We start from the raw sequence: 14,945 nt of genomic DNA on the forward strand, positions 1-14,945 counted from the left end.
TCTGTCTGCTTTGGAGGCTGTAATGCACTTAAAAGAAAATTTAATGGAAAGCCAGTGCAAGTATATGACAATAAATCAGACATACATAAAGATGCATAATAAAAATGTCTCTTCCACCCCATTTCCCCAGATACCCTATCCCCACAGACAACCACTGTTCAAGGATTGCTTCCTTCTTGAAGCATAGACAAATATCACCCTTCCTGACCTACAAAAGTTAAATCAAAAATGATATCACACTGTTCACCCTTTTCTCTGTTGCTTTTTTCTTTATGTCATTATAACTTAGAGATCATTACTAAATCTTGGCACATATAGATTTAACACGTATGTTTTACAACTGAATAGTAAATAATAGATACTACATTTTTAAAACTGCTCCTTCTGCTTGCAGATAACTTTGTGTTGTACATCTTTGTGTGCAGATACTAGTATATTTGTAGAATAAATACCTAAAAGTGTTTTTTTTTTCTGGGTGAAATAGCATATAATTTTAAGTTTTGGTGCATGCTAAGTCGCTTCAGTCATGTCCCACTGTGTGAGACCCTTCCAGGCTTCTCTGTCCATGGGATTCTCCAGGAAAGAATACTGGAGTGAGTTATCATGCCCTTATCCAAGGGATCTTCCCAACCCAGTGATGGAACCCATGTCTCTTGCATCTCCTGCGTTGGCAGGCAGATTCTTTACCACTAGCGCCACCTGGGAAGCTTTGGTAGATATTGCCAATTTGCCCTTCAAAGGCTACCAATTTATAATCTTTCTGACAGTGTTTGAGAGTGCCTGTTTTCTCCATCCCCTCCCTAACACTGTGGAACAAGTATTTGTTGAGCGCCTACCATGTATCAAGCACTATTTGTGATATTGGCAGTAAGCAGTACACAAAATAAAGACCCTATAGAGAAAAGCATTAAATAGGAAAAGTAAAATAGTATTTTACAAGGTGATAAGTGCCGTGAAGAAAAACAAGCAGGGGAGGCAGATGTTGTGTTGATACAGTGGCAGGTAGGGTTGCAGTTTTAAACAGGGCAGTCAGGCAGGCGAAGACCTGAAATGAGGGAGTAAGCCGTGTGGCCGTCTGGGGCAGCGTTCCAGACAGATGGGTGCAAAGGCTGTGCGTGAATGATCACCTTGCATCTTTAAGGCACAGAAAGGAGGTCGTGTGGCTGGAGAGGAGTGAGGGAAGGGAAAAACAGTAAGACCTCAGAGAGGTAACGGGAGGGCCATCATTAGACTTTCATCTTTGCAAATCTGACAGAGGAAGAATGGCCTTTTCTGATGTTTTATCACATCAGCTTCTTGGAACTTCCTAATCATGTCTCTTGCCTTTATTCTATTGGATTGTACATCTTTTTCACATTGCTTTATAACAGCTCTTTTTCTTATTCTCTGTATGTATGCATTTATACAATATGTAAAGTATACAGAGAAAATGGGCTTCTCTGGTGGCTCAGCAGTAAAGAATCTGCCTGCAGCACAGGAGACATGGGTTCGATCCCTGGCTTGGGGAGATCCCCTGGAGGAGGGCATGTAACCCACTCCAGTATTCTTGCCTGGAAAGTCCCATGGACAGAAGAGCCTGGCGGGCTAGAGTCCCTAGGGTTGCAAAGAGTCAGACACTAGTGAAGCAACTAAGCGCACATGCCCACACAGAGATATCTGTATTTATTAAAATATATGTGTTATATGCTACAAAGATTTTATATATGCATATAAATGTGTTATAAAAATGTGCATATGTGTATATGTATTGGTGGGATTCTCAGGTGACTTAGTGGTAAAGAAGCTGCCTGCCAGTGCAGGAGACACAGGTTCAATCCCTGGGTTGGGAATATCCTCTGGAGAAGGAAATAGAACCCACTCAAGTATTCTTGCCTGGGAAATTCCATGGACAGAGGAGCCTGGTGGGCTACAGTGCAGTCTAGGGGAGTCACAAAGAGTTAGATATGACCGAGCACTCTATAGATACGTAGGCACAAGTTTATTTCCCCCAGAATGTCATTTTATTTGACTTTGGTTAATATTTTTTCCCAAATAGATGTTTTTTTAAAGTCAGATTTATCCTTTCTTTTTGTTTTGGTTAGAAAGGATTTTTATTAAAATAAAAATCTCTTTAGAAGCTTTTACAATTCTACTTTTTACATTTTATTTTAATTATAAAATACAATTAGTTTTCCTTGCAATAAAACGGAAATTAAATGTTCATTTTGGCATATTAGTACAATTAAGTTTTATTATCAGTGACTGGTCTTGCTTTAATTTCTTATTGATAGTAAATGCTTGGTAAAGTTAGTTTTGAAGCTCTCTCTCTTAGTCTGAAGCATTAGGCAATTTCTTTAATACCTGGACTGTAATGCCAGCCTTTAACCAAGGAGGCATCAGTATTGCTTGACATAGCTTAGGTTGATACTTAACAGCATTCTGATCAGTGGTCTTATCTGACTCTCAAGTGAGGAATTGAACAGAATGGGCATTCTGCCTCCTGAATCCCCACTGCCTTATTTTGTTAATAGTACAATATATCCCCAAATCATTTTCATTCAACATTTTACAGAGTAGAGAATTACTAATAGTATTTTTAAATACTGGGTTTTGGTGTGTGTTTTAAGGACTCTTGATTACTTTACAAATATTTGTTGAGTCATGTAGTGAACAAAATGAATATTCATTTTATCATTGTTTACAATAGTGAAATACTATAAATAATTTAAATATCCACTTTTAGAAGTCTACGTGAATCAGTAATAGCACATCTATATGTTATATTACTGGATAGTAACTAGTAAAGAATCAGAATATCAAAGGTATAGTATACAATAGTGACATGGAAAGAAATCCAAGATTGTCAAATAAGAACTAGCAAATGCAATTAAGGAAACAGTTCCATTTACCATTGCAGCAAAAAGAATAAAATAAAACCTGTTTAACCTGACCTGTACTCAGAAAACTATAAGATACTGGTGAAAGATATTGAATATGATGCAAACAGAGAGATGTGCTATGTTCTTCGACAGGAAGAATCAGTATTGTAAAAACGGCTGTACTACCCAAAGCAATCTACAGATTCAGTGTAATCCCTCTCAGATTACCAGTGGCATTTTTCACAGAATTAGAACCAAAAAACTGTACAATTTTTATGGAAACACAAAAGAACCCAAATAGCCAAAGCAATCTTGAAAAAGAAAAACTGATCTGGAGGAATCAGGTTCCTTGTCTTCAGACTATGCTACAAAGCTACGTTAATCACGACAGTATGAAAAAATATGGTACTGGCACAGAAACAGAAATATCAGCCAGTGGAATAGGATAGAAAGCCCAGAGATGAACCCATACACCTATAGTCATCTAATCTATGACAAAGAGAAGAGTACACAATGGAGAAAAGGCAACCTTCTTTAATAAGTGGTGCTGGGAAAGCTGAACAGCCACATGTAAAAGACTGAAATTAGAATGCTCCCTAACACCATACCTGGAGAAGGAAATGGCAACCTACTCCAATATTCTTGCCTGGGAAATCCCATGAACAGAGGAGCCTGGCTAGCTACAGTCCATGGAGTCACAAAGAGTTAGACATGACTGATGGACTAAACAACAACAACTAACATCATACACAAAAATAAACTCAAATTAAAGACCTAAATGTAAGGGCAGACACTGTAAAACTTAGAAGAAAACATAGGCAGACCACTCATTGACATATATTGTAGCAAGATCTTTTCTGACCCACCTCTTAGAGTTATGAAAATAAAAACAAAAATAAATAGGTGGGACCAAATTAAACTTAAAAGCTCTTGCACAGCAAAGGAAACCATAGACCAAACAAAAAGACAACCCCTAGAATGGAATAAAATATTTGCAAATGAAGTGACTGACAAGGGATTAATCTCCAAAATATATAAACAGCTTATGCAGCTCAATATTGAAACCAAGCAGTCAGTATCAGTTAGTCGCTAGTTGTGTCTGACTCTTTGCGACCCTGTGGCTGCAGCATGCCAGGTTTCCCTGTCCATTACCAACTCCTGGAGCTTGCCCAAACTCAGTCCATGGAGTCGGTGATGCCATCCAACCATCTCATCCTCTGTTGTCCCCTTCTCCTGCCTTCAGTCTTTCCCGGAATGAGGGTTTTTTCCAATGAGTCATTTCTTCTCATCAGGTGGCCGAAGTATTGGAGCTTCAGTATCAGTCCTTCCACTGAATATTCAGGACTGGTTTCCTTTAGGATTGACCAAGTAACCCAGTGGAAAAATGGGCAGAAAACCTATATAGACATTTCTCCAAATAAAACATACAGGCCAACAAACACATGAAAAGATGCTCAGCATCACTTATTAGAGAAATGCAAATCAAAGCTACAATGAGGTATTACCTCACATCAGTCAGAATGGTCATCATCAAAAAATCTACAAACAATAAATGCTGGAGAAGATGTGGAGCAAAGGGAACTCCACACTGTTGGTGCGGATGTATTATAAATTGGTACAGCCACTGTGGAGAACAGTATGGAGGTTCCTTAAAAAATTAAAATTAGAACTACCATATTACCCAGCAATCCCACTCCTGGGCATATACCTGGAAAAAAATTGTAATTCCCAAAGATTTATGCACCCCAATGTTCAATGTAGCACTATTTACAATAGCCAGGACATGGAAGCAACCTAAATGTCCATCAATAGAGGAATGGATAAAGAAGATATGGTACATATATATAATATAATGGAATATTACTCAGCCATAAAAAGGAACAAAACTGGGTCATTTGCAGAGATGTGGATAGAACTAGAGATTGTCATACTGAGTGAAGTAAGTCAGAAAGAGAAAGAGAAAGTGAAAGTGAAGTCACTCAGTCGTGTCCGACTCTGTGTGACCCCATAGACGGCAGCCCACCAAGCTTCCCCGTCCCTGGGATTCTCCAGGCAAGAATACTGGAGTGGGTTGCCATTTCCTTTTCCAGTGCATGAAAGTGAAGTCGCCCAGTCGTGTCCGACTCTTAGCGACCCCATGGACTGCAGCTCACCAGGCTCCTCCATCCATGGGATTTTCCAGGCAAGAGTACTGGAGTCGGGTGCCATTGCCTTCTCCGAAGAGAAAAACAGATATCAAATAATATCACTTATATGTGGAATCTAGGAAAATGATACAGGTTAATTTATTTGCAAAGCAGAAATAGACAGATGTGGAGAACAAACCTGTGGATATCAAGGGGGGTGGTGGGTAGGATGGATTGGGAGATTGGGATTGACATATATATACTACTATGTATAAAATAGGTAACTAATGAGAATCTACTGCAGAACACATAGAACTCGACTTAATGCTCTGTGGTGGCCTAAATGGGAAGGAAATCTGAAAATGAGGGGTTGTATGTTGTGTAACTGATGCAGTTTACTGTACAGCAGAAACTAACACAACATTGTAAATCAATTATACGCCAGTAAAAATTAATTGCAGGGGGTGTGGATTCAATACCTGGTCAGGGAAAAGTAAGCATAGGTGTGCTCTTCAGTTTTCTTCCAAAAATTGGACTGTTTAGTCAGTCTGTTAACTAAGTTGAGAGACTCACATAGAATTCTTTGATGTGCTTTTGTTATTTTCAATAAATTTTAAGTAAATGGCATTTTTTTTGTCCAGGGTTTTTTCAGAATCTGGAAATTTCATCATAGTTCTCTATTCTGTGACACATAAGGACCCTGAATTTTATGAATGCCTTCCTTGTGATGGCAGGTTACCTGACCTTCGATTCCAGCTACTAACCAGCAAGGAAACAGTACGCCTTTTCAAAGTAAGTGTGATTGGATCGCCTAGCACACTAATGACTATTTAGTTATTGTTATTGTATATTGGCCTCTTAAACCCAATGGTCTCTCCCGTTTAAAATAGTAACTCAAAGTGTTAGGCTTTCTTTATTTTTGATCAGTCTTACTTAATATTAACTTTATTCACTTATGATTAATTTCATTTTGTAAATTTTAGGACATACCTCCAGAACCAAATTCTAATACAGGATCAAATGTTATCCACAGAGTAACTTTTCCATGTTTTTCTAAAACCTCTTAAGGCTATATCAAGAATTTATGTATTGTTTCATTTTATGATGTTGAGAGTTAATTTGTGATCTTAGTGTTTCCTTTGTCCTGAAAGTTAATTTTTTAATTATGGGTATAAAAAATGATTTCTCATAGTTAAAAATCAGCCTGTATAATATGTAACCCTTGGAATCAGAGTGGATTGTTGCTGTATCCAATAACATACATAAAAATACATTTAGGTGACAGTCCCAGAAAAAGTCCGTATTTGACCACAAGTGTCATTATGTAAAAGCTTTCTAAGGCTGGGAATTGCCTCGTGGTCCATTGGCTAAGACTCTGTGCTCCTTCCTGGTCAGGAAACTAGATCCCACATGCCACAGCTAAGACACAGCATAGCCAAGTAAATGAATAAATAAAAATATAATAAAGTTTTTTAAAATGAAATTTATTCTTTTAAGAAAAACATTCTAAGGCCGATAATAAAAAATAATTCTAAAAAAAATTATGTATCTTTTCACAAAAATATTGACAATCCTTAAATAACGGTGTGTTTCTACTCAGATCTTATTTTGTGCCTTTAATTTCATTTATAAGTTGTACTGATTCATGAATCAAGTTTTTGTATTTTAATTATAAACATAATCATCTTTGAGGTATAATTACTTATTTCCATTTTAGAGACATATATCATTCACTCATTTTATTCTTCAGATTGTATCCTCAGTTAAAAGTTACTATTTAACTGAATCCTGGTTATTAAGTTGTAAGTTATATATAGCAAAGTTAAGTTTTCACTTTCATTTATATAGTAAGCAGATAGATAGTTTTTTAAAAGGTTGCATAAAAATAGAACTACCATATGATTCAGTAATTCCACTTCTGGGTGTTTATCCAAAGGAAACAAAAACACTAACTCAAAAAGATACCCACACCACCATGTTAATTGCAACAGTATTTACAATAGCCAAGGCATTCAAATAACCTAAGTGTCCATGGATGAATGGATAAAGAAAATATGATTTATATAATATCACGTGTTTATATAATGGAAAACTATTCAACCATAAAAAAGAAAGGAAGTCTTGCCATTTGTGACAACATAGATGGACTTTGAGGGCATTATGCTAAGTGAAATTAAGAAAACATAGACAAACACCATATGTCACTTGTATGTGGAATATTTAAAAATAAGTTAAAACATTTTATTGAACTCATGGACAGAGAACAAATTGGTGATTTGCAAGAGAGTGACAAGGGTTAGGGAAGGTTTGAGGGTGGCCAAAATGGCCAAAGGTGGTCCAAAGATACAGACTTGCAGTTTTAAAGTAGGTAAGTCATGGAGATGTAATATACAGCATGGTGAACATAGTTAATAATACTATACTATATTTTGAAAATTCTTATCATAAGAAAAAATTTATCATCTGTATGGTGGTGAATATTAACTAGACTTAATTGTGATGGATGTTTCACAATATATTCAATACAATACAATACCTGAAAGTATTGTAATGTTATGTCAATTATATCTCAATTAAAAAAAAATTTTTTTAAAGAAAGATTATAGTTACAGAAATCATAATTCCCCTTCCCACCCAGTATTTCAGAGCTACTTTTCATCTACATAGTATTCTCTGGTGTTTCTTTAAGTCACATCTCAAAGTATGACCTACTTTATTTCAGAATGTTGAACCTTCTGACAAAAATCCAGTCTGTTTTGAACTGAGCGCTGAAGACCAGAATGCAGAAAGAGAGTTTTTTAAAAAAGTTTCTAAAAATCTTTCAATTAAGAGGTAAAAGATATTTTTATTATCATACTTTTTTAATTACTTTCATTAGTTTTTAATAATTAAAGTAAGTCCCCAGTTATTTCTGAGGGAACTGTTGGTAAATCTTATACCACGGGTGTCCTTCCTTTAAATGCATTCCTTCATATTTGTAAGCTGGATGATAGTTTTAATGAAGTGACAACTCTAATGTGGTTCCCATTTGACTTGATTTATTACATAGGGGAACAAAAGTGTTTGTCAAGAAATTATCTTACTTAAGAAGAAACATCCTGTTTTTGTTTAGTTTGCCTTCTGTCTTCACTTCCTTGTAGTATTAAACCTAGGGCTATCAGATAAACTACTATAAAAATAACTCCTACTATAAAAATAACTCCTCTACCTAAAGCAGAAAACTTTTAAAGCAAATGCACTAGAAGAATATTAAATAATGGCTTGTGACTTTTTGGGTCCAATATCTACTTTTGTGGTAAACTAAATATTCCCTTTGTATTAGGGTTCTCCAAAGAAATAGAACTAACCAGTGCATAGAGCGGAGAAGGCAATGGCAACCTACTCCAGTACTCTTGCCTGGAAAATCCCATGGACGGAGGAGCCTGGTGGGCTGCAGTCCATAGGGTCGCTAGGAGTCGGACGCGACTGAGCGACTTCACTTTCACTTTTCACTTTCACGCATTGAAGAAGGAAATGGCAACCCACTCCAGTGTTCTTGCCTGGAGGATCCCAGAGGATGGGGGAGCCTGGTGGGCTGCCATCTATGGGGTCACACAGAGTCGGACATGACTGAAGCGACTTAGCAGCAGCAGCAGTGCATAGAGAGATTTGTTATTGCTAGTCTATTGCTGTTCTAACAGATTACCACACACCTAGTGATGTCAAGCAATACAGACTTATTACCTTCTAGTTCTAGGAGTCAGGAGTCCAAAATGGGCCTTTGTGGCTAAAATTAAAGTGATGGTAGGGCTGCATTCTCTTTGGAAGTTTTAGTGGTAAATCCATGTTCCTTCTTGCAGCTTCTAGAGGCCACCTGCATTCCTTGTTGTCTGGTGGTCCCTTACTCCACCTTCAAAGCTAGAAGCATAGCATCTTCACATCTCTCTCTGACTTCTGTTTCTTTCCTCACATCTCCTTCCCTGTATCTTGACTCCATCTTATAAGGTCCATTGTGTTTACATTGAGTTGACCTGATCGTCTAGGATAATCTCCACATCTCAAGATTCTTACCTTAAGGACATCTTGTAAACTCCCTTTTTCCTTGTTCACTAACATATTCATGGATTCTGGGGATTAGAAAGATGTCTGAAGTAAACTCTATCTTTGGGCATTTTAAGTTATCCTTGAAACAGGCTAGGTCACCAGAAAACTATATTCTTATAGACTTGCAGGAACACCACCGTTGACTGAAGGTTTAAGGCTTTTTTCAAGATTTTATTGAATTTTTATGGAAGAAAAAGCCAAGTTAAGGGGACGCTTGGTAATTTCTTTAACATTGTTGAAAAACAATGTCTGTTTTCAGCTCTGACCAAAGCTTTGATAAGGATCAGTCATTTTTAGATTTGAATGTTAGTAAAATGTTTATCCCTACTTTTGTTGAAATTATACGTTAAGTTTTTTCTTTTTGTTTGAGTGCTAAAAAAAGCTCACAGTGAATTTTTATTTTTGGCTGCGCCACACGGGATATGGGATCTTAGTTCCCCAACCAGGGATGGAAACTGTGCCCACTTGTTTTCTTTTTAAAAGTAATTGGGGGAATTCCCTGGTGTTCCAGTGGTTAGGACTCAGCACTTTCACCGCTGAGGCCTGGGTTCAATCCCTGATCAGGGAACTAAGATCCACAAGCCATGTGGCACGGCCAAATTTTAAAAAGTAATGTACTTAATTTCCATTTTGAGCCCCTCTTCATTATGTGCAGTTATGGAAGCCAAATTTCAATCAATTCAAGGTCTGTTTATCCTGTTTCTGCTGAGGTTTCATGTAATTTAGAGGGGACTAATGCTATGCCCTGGCTTCCCTGGTGGCTCAGAGGTTAAAGTGTCTGCCTGGAATGCGGGAGACCCAGGTTCGATCCCTGGGTTGGGAAGATACCCTGGAGAAGGAAATGGCAACCCACTCCAGCAGTCGTGCCTGGAGAATCCCATGGAGGGAGGAGCCTGGTGGGCTACAATCCATGGGGTTGCAAAGAGTCAGACACGACTGAGCGACTTCACTTTCACTTTCAATGCTATGCCCTATACTTCCCTGGTGGCTCAGATGGTAAAGAATCCGCCTGCCAATGCAGAAGACCTGGGTTCAGTCCCTGGGTTGGGAAGATCCCCTGGAGAAGGGAATGGCAACCCACTCCAATATTCTTGCCTAGAGAATTCCATGGACTGTAGCCCACCGGGCTCCCCTATAGGCGGACTACCTTCCGTGCGGTCACAGAGTCAGACATGACTGAGCGACTAACACTTTCACTAACACTGTGCCAGTACTGGTGATGTGGGGTGACATGATTCTCATCCACCCACACCACTCGGCCACCTGCTGAGATGCTTTCTTTTGCATCTGGTCTTTGGCAGTCGGTTTGTGCAGGTTCCTGCCGCAGCCTCTTTAACCTGTTTAGGTCACTGGTTCTCTGTGTCTTGTCCATGCTGCGCGGAGGCATATGGAATATCATTCTGTATTCTCCATGTCCTTCTCGGGTATGGCAGGAGAGCTTTGTGGGATTGTTTCATTGCAGCCCCTTGGCACAGAAAGAACTCTGTGTTTGCCTCTCCAGACTGCCAGGGTTTGGGACAAAGGTCTGTTCGCTGTCAGATCTTCGACATCTGCCTAAGGGTTTCTGTTGTTCAGCCTACTACAGAGACAGGACCCTTTCTTCAAAATTCCATTAATGTCTAAGCTCTCTTAGCTTCCTTCTGGCTTTTCTGTCATCTTCCCTACCTCACCTTATTGAGATTTTATTTAGTTTAGGATGCACAAAAGCTTGATGTATATAGTCTTTCAAATCTTAGTCTTAAACTCTAATTTCAGCATTTGAAATTCAGTACCAACACTCAAAACTTTTTCTGTGTTCTGTTGAGGCACGATACTTGTGACACAGTAACTACAACTGACTAAATGGAGGAGGTGCTCCAGTTAGTCTCAGAGTAGATTACCACCACAGATATAAGTACATAGGGACAGGTAACTCCTTACCTGATTTTTCTTTCTAACACAGTGAGTGTTTAATGTAATGTGTTTAATATAGTGAGTATACATCTCTTTCATCAGATGATAGATTTTTTTTATGGTAAATTCTGTATCTTATGTATTTCTATGCTCCTTAAAGTGGTTTATCAGAAAATGCTCAGTAATTTGCTTAAGAATAACTGGGTTATGGATGCAACTAGAGATGATCATACTAAGTGAAGTAAATCAAATAGAGAAAGGCACATACCGTATGATATATGTGGAATCTAAAATATGAAATAGATGAATCTGTCTGTGAAACAGAAACAGAATCAGGGACATAGAGAATAGACTGGTGCTCGCCAAGGGGCAGGTGGGTTGGAGAGGGCTGAATTGGGAGTTTGGGATTAGCGGGAGCAAATGGGTATATACAGAATGGGTAAACAACACAGTCCTACTGTATAGCACCGGGAAATATATTCAATATCCTGTGATTAAACTATAGTGAAAAAGAATATGGAAAAGAATGTGCATGTATGTCTATGTATATATGTATGTATGTATAACTGAGACACTGTGCTGTACAGCAGTAATTAACACAACATTGTAATTCAACTATACTTTAATAAAAAAAATAAGTTTAAAAAAAAGAATAAGTGGGTTAAACTTGCCATGGTCAGGAGAAGGGGATACATTATTAAGCATGAGTCTGACTGGCTCAACTTTGCTGATCATCTGACCCTGGCTTGAAAAATAAAATAATTTGTGGTTGTCAGATACTAAATTAAGTGATTAAGATACTATTGTGTCTAATTAAAGGACCTTCAGATCAGATCAGATAAGTCGCGCAGTCGTGTCTGACTCTTTGAGACCCCATGAATCGCAGCATGCCAGGCCTCCCTGTCCATCACCAACTCCCGGAGTTCACTCAGACTCATGTCCATCGAGTCAGTGATACCATCCAGCCATCTCATCCTCTGTTGTCCCCTTCTCCTCTTGCCCCCAACCCCTCCCAGCATCAGAGTCTTTTCCAATGAGTCAACTCCTTGCATGAGGTGGCCAAAGTACTGGAGTTTCCGCTTTAGCATCATTCCTTCCAAAGAAATCCCAGGGCTGATCTTCTTCAGAATGGACTGGTTGGATCTCCTTGCAGTCCAAGGGACTCTCAAGAGTCTTCTCCAACACCACAGTTCAAAAGCATCAATTCTTCGGCGCTCAGCCTTCTTCACAGTCCAACTCTCACATCCATACATGACCACAGGAAAAACCATAGCCTTGACTAGACAGACCTTTGTTGGCAAAGTAATGTCTCTGCTTTTGAATATGCTATCTAGGTTGGTCATAACTTTCCTTCCAAGGAGTAAGCGTCTTTTAATTTCATGGCTGCAGTCACCATCTGCAGTGATTTTGGAGCCCAGAAAAATAAAGTCTGACACTGTTTCCACTGTTTCCCCATCTATTTCCCATGAAGTGATGGGAATGGATGCCTTATTCAGCTTCAGAATGAAAGAAGAGTGCTCACTTCAGCAGCACATATACTAAAATTGGAATGATACAGAGATTAGCTTGGCCTCTGCACAATTGTGACATGCAAATTCATGAAGTGTTCCAGATTTTTTTTAAAAATAGAAAGAACAAATGAATACTGATTACTGAAGACTTACTTTTTCTCCCCTCTGTTCTTTAGCTCTTCCCAGAAGTTACCTCCAGGGAAAATGCCAACGAATGATCATGATTCTGGTGTTGAAGATGAAGATGTTTCTCCAAGACCAATTCCTAGTCCTCATCCAGTGAGTCAGAAGGTATGACTGGTCTTAGAACTCACCTTTGTAATTAGAAACCTAAAAGTCTCTTCATGTTAAAGCACTCAATAATATATAAAGATAAATATCATATATTCCTTACAGGTACATTTAATTATTATATGTAATAATATTAATATGTACACATATTGTAATAAGTAAGTATAGTATTTCCAGAGAAAACCAAGGAAAAGAGGTTAAGTTAGCTCCCTAGGATTATATAACTAGGAAGTAGTAAAGCTGGAATTCAGGAAGTTAGGATTTGGGAGACTAGTAGTTTAAGAGGTTTAGTTTCAGAATCTGGTGCTTTTAACCCATGTAGAATTAACATTCTATACTATCACCAGAAATTGACATTGTTTCTTATCACCATATTTTGAGAAAACATTCTACTTGCTTTTGGAGATTGCTAGCAACCCATCATAATTTTTTTTATTGAGGCGAACTAGTGGGTTATTTTAGAATTGTTCTGTCTTAATTGGACTAATTACTTATTACAAGAAAAAGGAATGGGAAAGTTTTCTTAAATTAATATTATAACCAAATTCACCACAGCGAGTACTTTACTTACTCTATTTGGCTCTCCTCCAGCTCTTTTACTGGATATCAATAAAAAGAATAGCAGTGAATAATTTCACTTAGTATGATATTTTGAAATACTTACTGGAAGACCCTTTCTTATTAAGATAAAAAAACATTATTCTTTACTAGATGTGTTGAAGCATCTGGTCTGATAATTTTTTTGTTTTTGCAGAGAGGGTAAAAAAAGTCTGTTTCCCATGTTGAGTTCTGTAATCTAAGCAATGTCAATCGGTGTTCCAGTGAAAAGAGTTTCATTGTTAAATAAGTTTGTGAGGGCAAGGACCTTATTTATTTTGTTCACAGTTGTGTTCCTGGTACTAGCACATAGAAGATGCCCGGCAAATATTTGTCAATTGTCTAAATAATCAACACTTTTTAATAAGTAACTGGATACAATTTGGAAAATACTAGCTTAAAGGAAAATGAAGCATATATCATTCTCCTGAAAGATACTTTTTCTTCTTTCGTTTCTTTCCCACTTACAGGTTTCTAAGATCCAGCCATCAGTTCCTGAACTTTCACTTGTGTTGGATGGATGCTCCATAGAACCAACCCCTGTGCCTAACCCATTGGAAATGGTGAATAATGAAGCTCCTCCTTTGTTGATTAACCATGCTGAGCACCTTGAGCAGTCACAACCCCAGCTTTGTGATGAGAAACACAGACCAGAAGCAGAAGCTGGAGAGCCTTCCTTCAGAGGGCTACCAAATCAATTAAACCAAGACACTGCTCCTTTGAGACACTGCAAAGTAAGACAGCTGTCTACCTGTAAGAAAGGGAACTCTCATATCAGGAACAGTAGTAAGCCCTCTTTTAATGGACCATCTTCAGATACATCTGAAAAGCTTCAAACAGTTTCTGCTGCAAATGTACACAAAGAAGAGTATCCTGTAAGATCCTCCACGTTTAATTCCAAGCAGTCTTCTCTTGCCCCACAGTCCCACCCACACAATTTTGTTTTTTCACCCCATAATTCAGGAAGACCGATGGAATTTCAAATACCCCCTCCTCCGCCACCATCTTACTATTCCACAAATGTTTGCAGTTGCCAGCATCATGGCCATATTCAGTATAGTCCAATAAATTCTTGGCAAGGAATGAATACAGTAGGATCTGTTCAAGACCTCAAGTCTGAAACCCTTCAAAAACATTCATTATTTCATCCAAGTGGATGTCCAGCTCAGTACCATAATGCATTCTTTTCTTCAAGTAGTCCTATAGCCTTGAGACCTCAGGGAAACATGAGGGGTTGTTCTTCCCACAGCAATGTAGAACCATCACCTGTGGCAAGACTACCTCCACATGTGGACTTCTGTAACCCATGGCCTTGTGCAGTATGTATGCACACACCGAAGACTGGGTCAGATGATGGAATGATGGGACTGTCTCCAGATGCGTATAGGTTCATCACAGAGCAAGACAGACAGCTGCGACTACTTCAAGCACAGGTTTGCTAGCTTTCTTCTGTTAAATTCTTGAATTTTTAAAAAGTAACTGGCAACTCTAAAGTAACTATAGTTTATGAAGTAGAATTGCAGAATGTCAGAATTAGAAGAGACCCTGGAAACTGGATTCTAGTCCCTGATGTTTTACACATTAGG

General features: G+C 38.3%; 1 protein-coding gene and 2 non-coding genes across 5 annotated transcripts in view; all 3 read left to right on the top strand.

Annotated features, from left to right (window-relative positions):
* The window catches only part of STIL (STIL centriolar assembly protein), a 52,856-nt gene that overhangs the window by 15,085 nt on the left and 22,826 nt on the right, over positions 1-14,945 (top strand). For all 3 annotated transcript variants that reach the window (XM_006051656.3, XM_006051657.3, XM_044945037.1), the window contains exons 9-12: positions 5,626-5,776; positions 7,707-7,816; positions 12,648-12,762; positions 13,830-14,792. In XM_006051656.3, coding sequence (XP_006051718.1) covers positions 5,626-5,776; positions 7,707-7,816; positions 12,648-12,762; positions 13,830-14,792 — 1,339 coding nt within the window. The remainder of the gene's footprint in view (positions 1-5,625; positions 5,777-7,706; positions 7,817-12,647; positions 12,763-13,829; positions 14,793-14,945) is intronic.
* TRNAS-GGA lies at positions 9,819-9,890 on the top strand. The gene has a single exon. It is a non-coding gene; the product is annotated as a tRNA-Ser (tRNA).
* LOC112585828 lies at positions 12,475-12,578 on the top strand. The gene has a single exon (XR_003110410.1). It is a non-coding gene; the product is annotated as a U6 spliceosomal RNA (small nuclear RNA).

Source organism: Bubalus bubalis, chromosome 6, assembly GCF_019923935.1.
Source record: "Bubalus bubalis isolate 160015118507 breed Murrah chromosome 6, NDDB_SH_1, whole genome shotgun sequence".
NCBI lineage: Eukaryota > Metazoa > Chordata > Mammalia > Artiodactyla > Bovidae > Bubalus > Bubalus bubalis.